The sequence below is a fragment of the Archocentrus centrarchus genome, chromosome 24, assembly GCF_007364275.1.
Source record: "Archocentrus centrarchus isolate MPI-CPG fArcCen1 chromosome 24, fArcCen1, whole genome shotgun sequence".
Classification (NCBI taxonomy): Eukaryota; Metazoa; Chordata; class Actinopteri; order Cichliformes; family Cichlidae; genus Archocentrus; species Archocentrus centrarchus.
The window spans coordinates 18171000-18183254 of NC_044369.1; the positions used below are offsets into that span (position 1 = coordinate 18171000).

A 12255-nucleotide genomic window follows, 5' to 3' on the forward strand; every position below is an offset into this window, starting at 1 on the left:
GAAGGTCTTTGCCCCGTCACGCTGAAAAGCTTCAACATCAGGGATTATATCGAAGGTCTTTGCCCCGTCCAGCTGAAAAGCTTCAACATCAGGGATTATATCGAAGGTCTTTGCCCCGTCCCGCTGAAAAGCTTCAACATCAGGGATTATATCGAAGGTCTTTGCCCCGTCCCGCTGAAAAGCTTCAACATCAGGGATTATATCGAAGGTCTTTGCCCCGTCCCGCTGAAAAGCTTCAACATCAGGGATTATATCGAAGGTCTTTGCCCCGTCCCGCTGAAAAGCTTCAACATCAGGGATTATATCGAAGGTCTTTGCCCCGTCCCGCTGAAAAGCTTCAACATCAGGGATTATATCGAAGGTCTTTGCCCCGTCCCGCTGAAAAGCTTCAACATCAGGGATTATATCGAAGGTCTTTGCCCCGTCACGCTGAAAAGCTTCAACATCAGGGATTATATCAAAGGTTTTTGCCCCGTCCTGCTGAAAACCTTCAACTTCAGTGGTTTCAAGAGAATTCTGGGCAGTTGTGCATGCGATTACAATTTTGATTACATGATCAGCGAATTCTTTTAAGTTTGATGGTGATATGGATTCAACTGATTGCAGAGAAGTATACCCTGTAATATTACGCATGGTCGAGTTCACGTTCTTTGTAATCTCGGCTGAAAATAAAATGCAGAGTCTATCTGACTCATAGGACCGCTTCTGTTCAAGACCCAGGGCCAGACCAAAACATTTCTCAAGGATTTTGTCAAAGGCAGCTTGAATATCATCCTCTGTTACCCTGCAGTAACTGCACCCATCAAGCAGAGGCTCACCACTTATCCTTAAAAAAAGAGAAAATTAGTCAGATATTCAGTCATTTCCCACATAGCACTATTTTGTCATAACTTTCTTTCATTAAAACAAATCAGAAGAATTATTTCAAGCATGTCTGTGTAGGTTGTCAATCATCCAGGTCATGGCACTTTATGTTTTTGAACACATTTCACCTCTTATCCAAGAGGCCTTCAGTTCTGAAATGAAGCATCTTGGGTATGAGGTAAAATGTCTTCAAAATTTTTAAATCCAATTGCCAGATAAATGATTATAAACATATATTCTGATAATCACCAGGGTTACCCAATGATCCATCTTATGTGCACAATTTAAGAAGAAGAATGTATGAGTGCTTGAAACAGTGTTTGAATAAAGAAGCTTTAGACTTACAGGTTAGAAGTGGTGTCTTTGTCATCAGTGGGAACATGCACATGTGGCTTGGATTTGACCTGCATTTCTACATCTTCCAGTACCAAGGCACTAATGTCATCTATAATGACCTGGCACATGTTGCATAGCTGGATAGCATCTGAGTGTATGGCATCACTGTCTAATGTTGTCCACTGTCTGGAAAGAAAATGAGAATGGTTGAGCAAAACAAACCATTAACCAGTGTATGTATGTGTATATGGTGATAATTTTCTTGATGAGTTTAAACGTATAACTTACTCATATGATAAACGACATAAATACTTTTTGATGACCAGCACAATATCATCGATAGTCAGCAGAGGCATATCTAGATCGCTGCACCTCATTTCACCAGGTTCACTTGATGGACTCTAGAAAGACAGTCAGGTGTTAGTAAGCAGGCATTTTTTTACACATCAACAAACGTTCTTATTGTGATGAGAGTTTAAAATGACAAAAGCTGTCTGCATCCAAACACAACAGATAAAATATTTAACTTGAAGCATTGAGATTACAGTAGTAGTAGCAGTACAAAGTCATTATTACAAATAATTAAAGTAATTCATCAAAATGAATGAATGTGAATATAGTGTGAATATTTTTTATCTTCTTTAAAACTATCCATGAGTTACATGGTGCTTAACAAATTTATTAGCCCCAGAGGTGGCAAAAGTACTGACATTCTGTACTTAAGTAGTTGTACAAGTACTTGTGTTAAAAAATACAGCTAGCTAAGCTGTTTATGTCACGAGATCACAACTTATGGACTTGGTCAGGCCCCCTGTAACCCCTGATTATAGCGCTAGAAATGATACATTAATTATATGGGTTTGCATATTTAATCCCTTTGCACTTGCATTTCTAAACAGCACAGTTAGTTTTAGTGGTTGAATTTTATTTTTGTGCAAAAACTTTTTTGGCAAAAGAGAATGGTTGAGCAAAACAAACCATTAACCAGTGTATGTATGTGTATATGGTGATAATTTAGGTGTTTTTTTTAAAGTTTTTTTTTCCTACCTGGTGTACATGACAATCCATTTTGGCTTTTCGGGTGTTTTTTTTTTCTTTTTCTCGTGGATTTTTGCACGCTTTGACACTTTTACCAAGCGTTCCAAAGGTTAAATGTTCACCGTGAGGCTACGTACATGCTCCCATGTAGGCAGAGAGAAGATTAAAGGAGCACACAAAATTAAAGCGCTCGAACGTCTGACGTCATAATCAGGCGAACAGTGGCGCAAAAAATCAGTGTTGCCAACATGGCGACTTTGTGTACATACAGCCTTCGTACTGCGTCCGTTCAGACGCTTTGGCATCGCCCGGACCCCAAGAGTACCCGGCTGTTGGTATGTACCATAAGTCACGTGACCTTAATAGAGCAGTGGGTTTGTTCGTGTCCTCGTGATGGAACCGGTGGAAACGCCTCCACATTGAGCGGGTGGCCCCGGTGCTGTGATACATCAGAAAATATATATCTATGGATTTACAAGTCCTTCTGACTGATGGATGGAAGTTTGTTCATTCAGTCTGTTTACATATTTTGTTATCTTACACGGGAGGAAGCATTTCGGTAAAGTCTACATCACTGCAGACTGGCTTTTTAAAGAATCAGTTAGCCTCTTGCTGTTTTCGCTCTTTTCTGTTTACATTTTTAGCACAGCCGCGAGTCTTTTGTTATGGAGAAAAAAGCATTCATTTATTTGAGGAGCATTATTATTTAAATATGCCAGTGGTTTATTTTTGAGCAATTTCTCATGTACATCTACAGCTGAACGTTAATAAAAGTGTCTGTGTGACATTTGGGACATGTAGCTTTGACTCAGAAGTGCCTTTTTGTTTTTACCTTTGGGAAGAAAAAAATATCAAGATATATTTCATATATCACCATTCAGGTAAAAAATATTGAGATATTATTCCTCAGCAAATATTATTCTATAAAATAATATTTTATTTGGAATCAGAATGTCTCACTGTAACCTCAGTGTGAGTTAGCACATGCTGCAGCCTGTTCTGAGGACACTAAAGCACTCCAGTTAGCCCTGTGTCTCACCAATGAAGCTTTGGCACGTTTCTTGCTGCTTAGCCCGGCTGAGAGGGGTGACTACACGGCTTTGGTTGGTGCCTTGCAGCGGCGGTTTGGTCAGTGTGATCAGCCTGCTGTCCTGCGTTTGGAACTGACAAATAGACATAGACAACTGGGTGAGCCTCTCCGTGCACTGGTGAACGGCATTGAGATGTTGGCAAACATGCCCAACGATGTGCAGAACGAGCTAGCCAGAGACCAGTTCATCTGAGCCATAACCCGTGGTGAGCTGCTCATACAGACACAGCTTGCCCACCCCCGCAGTCTTCACAAGGCTCTGGAGCTGGCCTTGGAGAGAGCGGCTGTGGTAGCTTCTGCAGGGTGTGACCATAGTGGGAGTGAGCCGGTTGTGAGGACCGCGGTGCAGGAGGCCCCGAGCCAGGGAATGCCTGCCTGGGCTGCTGAATGAACTGAACTGATCCAAGCTGTGTCCCTGCAATCTTTACACCGCAGTGCCCGTCCTTGCCAAGACCCTCCTGTATGCTGGACGTGTGGCCAGCTGGGTCACATCAGTGCGCATTGCCCAAAGCGCGTTGGTGTGCAGGGAAAAGCCTCATTGCCTGTGTAGATAGGACGGCGCAGGCCCCCTTTTCTGTGTCCCAACCTGCCTGTGCTTCAGTGGAGGGAGCTCAACTGTACAGCCGAGGAAGCAGGGCTCCACTTCCCCCAGAAGCAGATGACAGCACAGAGTCTGCGAGGGTGGTGGGCTGGACACATGCAGGGGACTTCTGTCACATCCCCATCACCCTGGCAGGGGCTCCATGCACAGCTCTGGTCGACACTGGCTCCACCGCAACCTTGATGAGACCCAACGTGGTGCCGGTGGGGACTCAGTTGGAACCTACTACAGTAAAACTGCGTACAGTGACTGGTGAGTTAGCCCCCATGTTGGGAAGAGGACTAGTCTCTATACAGGTGGGGAGACTAGTAGTGAACTTGAAGGTGTGGGTGGCAGCAGTGCAGGACCTCTGCATATTAGGCCTGGACTTTCTGCGTGCCGCACTGAGTGTTTTAGACCTGGGAAATAACACACTGGCCTTTCCGGAGGGGCGTTTTGGCTGTTTGCTGATCTGGAACATTCAGTGCCACATTTTTCCCAGAAGTGGTTAGTGAGGTTAGGTTTTTGCTTGTATTCGGTGTGAATGTGTTTATCTAATTTTCTGCGATTGAGGTGAAGTGGAAACTGGGTTTGGTAAGTGGGACCGTATAAAAAAATGGCTGCAATTCCTGAAATTTTATGACAAGGTTTTTGTTAAACAGCTTTCATTGAAGCTGAACAAAACATTTTTTGCCATAAATCAAATAAAATATCTCAAAATTTTGACTTGACACAAAATTTCAAGTTCTTTTCTCAGTTGCCAATTACTTTTGAGTGCACTGTGATGTAGAATCAAAATGACAAAAGCTGTCAGCAGCAGTATGCACTGCAGGGTGTTCTGCTCAGAGCAGTCTGATCTGAACCTGTCACTGTCTTTAAAGGTCACAAGGAGCACAGTATGTATGTTATGACTGGATTTGGATGCAAACTGAACTATTAAGAAACAACACTTTAATCAGTGCACTCGAATTCTTTAATAAAATAGAAATATTACCCTAAACAGTTGCATAGAAGAGAGCTATATCAATCTCTGAATCCACTCTTATTCATTTCACTTGGCTGAGGTAAGAACGAAGGGCTCATAAAGTGAAACATCAATGCAGTCAGCTACAAGTTGCACTGCATACCTGCTGAAATGTGTTACATTATTTGCTTTAAAAGGAGGTTTGCACAAACATATTGCTAAGAACAGTTAAAATAGTAAAATTCCAATGACAAAAACGATATTTGTGTACCAAAATCCTTGTTTACAGCAGCTTAAAAACCAAGAAAATACATTTAAAATCCCAGCAGAGACAGAAACAAGCAGATTGTAGTCCACAATAAGACAAGCACCGTAAGAAAGTAGGGACAAGCAAAAAGACAAGTCAGTAGCTGCAGTAGTAATCGGCTGTGAGGCACGTCTGTGGGAGCTGTTGATGCTGATTGCATGCTTGACCCCTTTCTGCCAAAAGCCACTATTTAATGACGTCAGAGGTGGCGGCGTCCGACACTGCGTCGAGGTCGGTGAGGAACCTGCGACAGAAGAGGGTTCGGGTTAGAAACGCTCCTTCATAAGAGTGGAAAATATTTTCAAAGCCACACTGAGTCAGCCTTAAACACTGCAGCGCGTCTACAGAAAACAAACCTTAGGTGATTCTGGACTGCCAAAAGGTGAGCATTCATAAGAGTTCTCTTTGTCAGAGGAAGTGTTGTGGCGGAGATGGGTGAACTTTTTCTTCAGTGCTTCAGCAATAAGAGCTGCTGGGTCATTAAGCAAAGCTGCCCCTCCTTTACTGCGCCTCCTATTAACTGGTGTGCCCCCTGGAGATCTGGAGAACAGAATGAATATGTACTTTTGGTGCAACGAAGAAAACATTCTGCAGGCTGGGATGTAACTGATCATATTTTCTAATGAATAATGCGTATTCTCTTAATCTGTGCCTACCTGTTCACTGAGCGCAATTTAACTTGATTTAAGTCTTTTAGAACATCCAGCATGGAGGGCATCCCTTTATTTTCTGAATTCCTGCTGGGGCCTGAGTTCTTAGTCCTCAGTGAATCCTTATCAAGGTCTTTCCCATCTTTCTTGTTCTCTGACACAGATGAATTCCCATTGAAGCTGCTAGGGCAGGGAGGAGGAGGGGGCGGAGGCGGTGGTGGTGGAGGAGCCATGGGGCGAGGTGTGGAGGTGAGAGCTGGAAGTGGATGGGAAAGGGAAATCCCAGGTGAAGCAGGGGTATCAGGGGATTTAATCAGACCTAAAACATGATGAAAGATTAAAAAAAGAGAGAATCACACATTGTTGATGCTCTGAGAAGATGTACGCATCTTGAAAACAAAAAGGCAGACATAATGTGTACCTGACGCTGGTGCAGTAGTAACTATCAAGGCAATCTGAGTTCGCAGTTTCAGCAGCTCACTCTCCAGCGCCGTGATCTTCTTCAGAGCTTCTGGATCAGAAGTCTGCCTTACAGGTTGCCCTCCTCTCTGGGCTTGACTGAATGCTGGTTCTGGGTATCTCATCACATCTTGATTTACAGTTCTTCGCTTCATTTGAGGTAGATGGTTCCTACAAAGACCCCACATCAGCCTTATATTTATTTTGCATATTTTATTATGGATATCTGGACAGAATAGTGAATGCTGTTTATTCATCTTCATAAACATGAAACAAAGTGAGTTAAAGTGAGGAAACAATGGCATTTCCTCTGAGCGATGTGCATTTGTCTTCTTACCTTGTTTTAGCAGAGCTCTCACCCTCATCCTCAAACACCCACATGACATCAGCAAATGAAGGGATGGCTGGTGTGTCCACAGTGGGCTCGACATAGTCACGGTGCCTATAGCTGAGCAGAGGGACCTGAGGAGGACAGTACACAAGAGAAATAAGGCACACAGAGGTGAAGGTGAATCCAGCTCGCTAATCAGGCTTGATAGCTTTAGCTGATAAATAAGCACTGCAGGCAGAGAGGTACATCGTGGGGCAAAAGAAAACAATACCGAGGCTTCAAAATGCAAAGTCCACAAACCGAAGGATGACGTCACTGTGGCTACGTCCATCTTTTACATACAGTCTATGGTAGTAATGGCTATGACTGATAAGTATAAGGATAGAAAATAAATCTATCTTTAGTCTAGGGTACAGATCACTATTATTATTATTATTATCAATTGATCTGTCCATGATTTTAGACCCTTCTTTTGTCTTAGAGAACAAATCCAATCAAAAAGCAAATATTTCACATTATTGCTTGAAAAAAGGTCAAAAGGACTATTCAGTTGTCAACATGGCAAAATTTACATCGATCAGCTAATAAACAAATCCCTACAGCGCTGCACTAGTGCATGCATGTATAAGCAAAATGTATTGTTTCCATGGCAAAATATCATTTGTGTTGTATATTGTAGGCAGCAGCGTATTTGAAAAATATAATTTACAAACTGTTAGATCTTTTGTTTGCCAGCAGTGCTGACAGGGTAAGGGCAAATACCCAATTCCATAACATGTTTGTAAAACACAGATTGTACAATACCTGAAAGTGGACTCGTGGCGAAGGTGTCAGTGGGAGATTTGTTCCAATCATCCGCACAATGCTGCGATACTGACCGCACAGCGGACTGTTCCACACCGGAATCAGCTTACAGACAAAACAGAAACACAACCTCAGCTGAAAATCACCAGCTTTAGAAAATCACTCATTTAAATACATCCCAGTACCAGCTAGTTTGAGAATGATCAGCAAAACTATGGCACAAGTGTGTCTGTGCACTTACCATGTCTGGAGGAACTCCAAAGTACTCCAGGACGATGCGCAGCACATAATAAAGATCATCTACTAGTACCGACATTGGAAGGACTTTTTCCCTGCACCAGCTGATGACTGCAAAGCTCCTCTTTCTGCTGAGTGTCTTGGTGAGAAGCCAACACAGAAAGGATGCAACTAAGTCACATGCTTTAAACCTGAAACAAAAAACAAACAAAGACAGGTGTATTAAACACCACACATCAGTCTAAGTTATGGACACATATTCATAGTAGGAAAAATACCCCCAAAAAATGAAAATGGTAATTTCAGGTTTAAAAAAAAAAAAAAAAAATCTGCCAATCAGACACTGATTCTTTCAGATGCCCTTTCTCCGAGGAGGAAATAGCATCACATTCAGGAAAAGCAAGAGGTTCTCAAAATGTCATTTCATAGAGACTTACAAAACCTAAAATATAGCACATGCACATGTTTTATTAATGACACAGTGCCCTGAAACATTTAGATGTGAATAGTGAAATTATCAAGGTAAGAAAAAAGGATAAACTCATACGGAAATAAACATGACATATAACCTGGATCAGCAAAATGTAAGTAAATGCAGCCAACGGTTCCTGCTTGATGCTCACTGATGCTCAGAGGCGCAGCTGTCAGTCGGTACTACTGGATGCTGATTCGGCAGTACCAGCACACTGGAGGGGTCACGGGTGGCTTTAGATTTAAGTTACAGAGTCCTCCTGCTCCTGAGCAGTGCGGCCAGCCCGGCACAGAGGCACCGCAGTGGAAAAGCTGCGTGGATCATCAAAACTAACGTGCGTGACAAGCCCCGAGATTTTACGCGATGAGAAATATAGAAGTGCACTTACCGTTAAAACGTGAATGAGTAGCTGCATTTCTCCCAAATCATGTTCCCAGATGATACTGTAAACTGAAAATATCCACTGAAAACTTGCAGCTTCCCTTTTCGCTCACGCGTTCAGGCTGGAGTCTGAAGTCAAAAAACGCTGCAGCAGCGAGACATCCTCTGATTGGTTCTGAATTCAGAAGTAGCCAGGACAGCCAATAGGAGTGGGCGATTTAGCAGCGTAAGTGACGGCTAGTTGGCCAATTGGGTGTTACGAAAAATCTTGCACCAAATTTGTATATCTGTGCACGAGCTCCTTCTACTCTGGGTAAGAACACTACAAAACCAAAGTTTTACTGCATCTGCGATATATTTATATTTGATACCACTTATTTAATCCACAATAGAAAGATGAATAGAAAACAAGAGGAAATGTATTTTTTGTAAAGTTTATCAGCTGCTTAAAGTGTCGAAAGTAGTTAGCTAGCTTCTTCAGCTAGCCACCTCCGTAACGGCAGCGCAGCGACTTGACGTCAACAGTTTATATGAACTAACGTCGGCCGAGTTTGATAATGTTGGTGGCTTTTAAACACTAAGAGTTGTGGTATAACCTTACACCGCACAGTTACAGGACACAAAAATAAGACACTTAACATTTAGCTAACGCTCTCCAGTTAATTTTATTCCAACACATGTCAATTGTTGAAAATGACTAACTAAATTTGTAAACGTTTCTCCCAGTTGTAGGTCTGGTAAAGTTATTAAAGATGATGGATGCACTGTCGGTGGTGAGTCAGCTACGGGACCTGGCTTCTGAGCCCCAGAACCGCGAGGTGATAGTCCAGGACCAAGGCTGTCTCCCTGGGTTGGTGCTCTTCCTGGACCATAAGGACCCAGATGTACTGTTTGCTACTCTGCAGGTAACCTATTGGAGGGGTAGATTATTTATGAACTTTAATTAGATAGTCTGATTAAGATAAAGGCATTTTATCTTAATCTGTTTCATCAAAGTGAAACAGATTAGGCTTCTATCTCTCATCTTAAACATATCCAATACAGGGTGAAGGCTAGGCTTGAGCCTTTCCCAGCTGCCATTTACTTGAGACGGGGTACACCCTGGACAGGTCTAGTCTTTATAGAGTGTGACAGCCATTTATGCTCACATTTACAGCTATGGCAAATTTAGAATCGCCAATTAACTAGAGCCCTACTGATGTAGTAGGCATTTGAAGTCCAATATTTGGAGATTTAAGAATCTGATATATCACCCAATTTTTTTTCCAAACACGTGAAATGCAAACAGATTTCCCCAACATTTGTTATATGTAGTTATTTATTTACTCATCAGAATGCCCGTTGATGGACAAACATCTGATGGTGTTTATACTACATCAACACTGATAATGTGGTTGAAGGATGTTTCTCCTGCCTCTCCTTTACTTTTTAAACTTTCATTTATGAATGCCTACTGATGTATTGGCAAGAAGTTAGCGTCGAGCTCTGCAATTAACCTAACAAGCATGTGTTTGGTGAATCCTCGCACAGAAAGGCCCCCAGCTGGCTGCTGGGGAACCCAGAACCTTCTGTGCTGTGAGATAGCAGCACTAATCACTGCTCCACTGTGCAATATTAGACATGTTTCACGTCATTTCTAGTTATGGTACTAATTAAAGTAGGTTCTTCGTAGCCCATAATGTGATTTTGTATTTTTTTCTTGTTAACTTGTTTAATTCCTTGGGGAAGAAAAGTCTCCTGTAATATATATTATGCACAGGTTGTACTAAGTATGTGAAATGGGTGATAGACTGATTTCGAAGTTGATTAGCAAGTCTGAGCAGCTTAATACTACTGTTGCAGTTTGGAACTGTAAGCACTGTTGCATATGAATCCCTCCTTTGTGTTATTTTGTCCTCAGACCCTACGTTACTTGGCTGAATTGTCTGCCAACATCCCCACCATGAAGAATGAACTGGGTATGATGGTGAGCTTGGAGAATGTCATGGCAAGGTGATTGTTTTTTTGTTTTTTGTTTTTTTACACACCCTTGGCTACTTTTACGTGTGGATTCACACATGATTTCCTTTGTATTTTCATGTGCCTGCATGAGTACATGTGTTTACTGTGATATGTGCAGCTTTTTACTACTTAAATTCTGTCCTATTGTTTTTGTAAAAACATAGTTATAAGTTAGTATTGAAGGTTAAGTTTCGACACCCCAAAGCACCTGATTCGATATATTTCTCCATACAGGGATGGTCTGTCTGTTGACATCACATCTTTGGCCAAGGAGGTTTATGATATTCTCAGTGCACCTGCTAATCCTCCACCCGTGAGGAGGAAGAAGCCCCAGTTCTTTCTGAATTCTTCAAACAAGAAGGCCAAATCGATCACTCTGCACATCCAAGGCTTGGACAGCACTGTGAGTAGGCTGATTTTATGTACACTTAATTTAAGTAGCTGTTCAACTTGGCAGTAGATTAACTTATGTTGTCTCTCTCTGCCATCAAGCAACGAAGTTTGTGCGAGGAAGCTCTCCTGAAGGTCAGAGGAGTGATAAGCTTCACCTTCCAAATGGCATCCAAGAGATGTACTGTTCGCATCCGTTCAGACCTGCCCACTGAGGTAACAGGCGACGAAAAACCCAATTCCAAAAACATTGTGGAACATCTAAACAGAGTGTGATTATTTGCAAATCTCATAAAGCCACATTTTATTCACAACTGAACATAGAAAACATATCAGATGTTTAAACTGAGAACATTTAAGAGATAAGTCATTTTGAATTTGATGGCAGCAACACGTCTCAAAGTGTTTGTTTACATTTTACACAGCTTTTTCAGAATTGGGGTTGTACCAACAGTGTCATTATGAGTTTATGTATCTGTCAGAGCTGCTGAAAAATGCAAAATGCAGGAATCTGGCACAAGAAAAATTCTTCTGTTGATCATTAACCTCACTTTTCCCTGCTGTCACTTCATTTGCAGAGTCTGGCAACAGCCATCGCTGCCACTAAGGTGTTGTCAGCCCAACAGGTGGTAAAAAATGAGGCAGGAGAAGAGGTGATTGGACTCTTGAATATACTTTATAGGATCCAGTGGTAGAAATCTTAAGTTCATATTTAACTTTTTTCCTCATGTCATAACATCTTCAGGTTTATATTCCTCTGAAATCATCTGGAGTTGATGTGCCACAAAACTCAGCCCTGCCAGATTACCTCCCAGAAGAAGAAGAGAGCCCTGTGAGGGAGGTCGACCGAGCAATTTCACGCACTACAGCTAAGGAAGATTCCAGCGGTAGCTGGCTCAATGCTGCTGCCAGTTTCCTCACAAAAACCTTTTACTGGTGAATCTGGAGAGCTCTGAAACCCAGTGTCACTGTGAGGTGCTTTTAAGACTCATTCCAGTGTTTAACTTGGATGGATATTACTTGTTGAAACACCAGAGGTCTAAACCACTCTATTGTCGGGGTTTCAGTTCCTGAGAGAGATGATCAACAGATTTTGGGCTACATCTGTTTCATTATTTGAGCTGACTGGAGACTCACATACTTGAATCCTCGATCCTCATTCAGTGTAAATATTCTTTTCAAAGTGTCCATTTCCTCCTCACATGTACAGAGAATGTTAAAGATCCTGAATTCTTTTTCCTCTTTCCTGTTTGTTGGTAGTTGTACCAGCTGCTTGTTTATGTCAGTGTATAAATGTTATACTGTCACTCTGCTGTTTTCTCCTTTCTTTGCTAAAGAACTGAAGACAAAA

At 42.0% G+C, this 12255-nt stretch overlaps 2 protein-coding genes across 4 annotated transcripts; one reads left to right on the plus strand and one right to left on the minus strand.

Moving 5' to 3' along the window:
- Positions 1-4869: 4869 nt before the first annotated feature.
- Positions 4870-8648, minus strand: mtfr2 (mitochondrial fission regulator 2). Its single transcript, XM_030721767.1, has 8 exons — positions 8521-8648; positions 7665-7851; positions 7424-7528; positions 6626-6750; positions 6251-6459; positions 5836-6148; positions 5536-5719; positions 4870-5423 (listed from the first exon to the last, which is right to left on the minus strand). Exons 2-8 carry the CDS (start codon positions 7737-7739, stop codon positions 5379-5381), a joined length of 1056 nt encoding a protein of 351 aa, XP_030577627.1. The 5' UTR covers positions 7740-7851; positions 8521-8648; the 3' UTR covers positions 4870-5378.
- Positions 8649-8767: 119 nt separating this feature from the next.
- Positions 8768-12187, plus strand: armc1l (armadillo repeat containing 1, like). Of its 3 annotated transcripts, none has more exons than XM_030721772.1 (7): positions 8768-8826; positions 9240-9418; positions 10414-10505; positions 10749-10917; positions 11007-11120; positions 11483-11557; positions 11650-12187. In XM_030721772.1, the coding sequence occupies exons 2-7, from the start codon at positions 9266-9268 to the stop codon at positions 11842-11844; spliced, it is 798 nt and encodes a 265-aa protein (XP_030577632.1). In that variant the 5' UTR covers positions 8768-8826; positions 9240-9265; the 3' UTR covers positions 11845-12187. The 3 variants fall into 3 exon arrangements, with proteins under 3 accessions (XP_030577632.1, XP_030577634.1, XP_030577633.1); XM_030721774.1 differs by lacking the exon at positions 8768-8826 and adding an exon at positions 8836-9102; XM_030721773.1 differs by lacking the exon at positions 8768-8826 and adding an exon at positions 8836-9072.
- Positions 12188-12255: the final 68 nt, after the last annotated feature.

What these genes read in the sequence shown, in the direction of transcription:
- armc1l (XM_030721772.1), top strand. Translation starts at nt 9,266, where the DNA reads ATGATGGATGCACTGTCGGTGGTGAGTCAGCTACGGGACCTGGCTTCT. An exon ending in TACTGTTTGCTACTCTGCAG is followed by an intron (nt 9,419 to 10,413) that starts GTAACCTATTGG and finishes TTTTGTCCTCAG; the next exon opens with ACCCTACGTTACTTGGCTGA. An exon ending in TCCAAGGCTTGGACAGCACT is followed by an intron (nt 10,918 to 11,006) that starts GTGAGTAGGCTG and finishes TCTGCCATCAAG; the next exon opens with CAACGAAGTTTGTGCGAGGA.
- mtfr2 (XM_030721767.1), bottom strand. Translation starts at nt 7,739, where the DNA reads ATGTCGGTACTAGTAGATGATCTTTATTATGTGCTGCGCATCGTCCTG. An exon ending in GAGAGCTCTGCTAAAACAAG is followed by an intron (nt 6,460 to 6,625) that starts GTAAGAAGACAA and finishes GGGTCTTTGTAG; the next exon opens with GAACCATCTACCTCAAATGA. An exon ending in TACTACTGCACCAGCGTCAG is followed by an intron (nt 6,149 to 6,250) that starts GTACACATTATG and finishes ATCATGTTTTAG; the next exon opens with GTCTGATTAAATCCCCTGAT.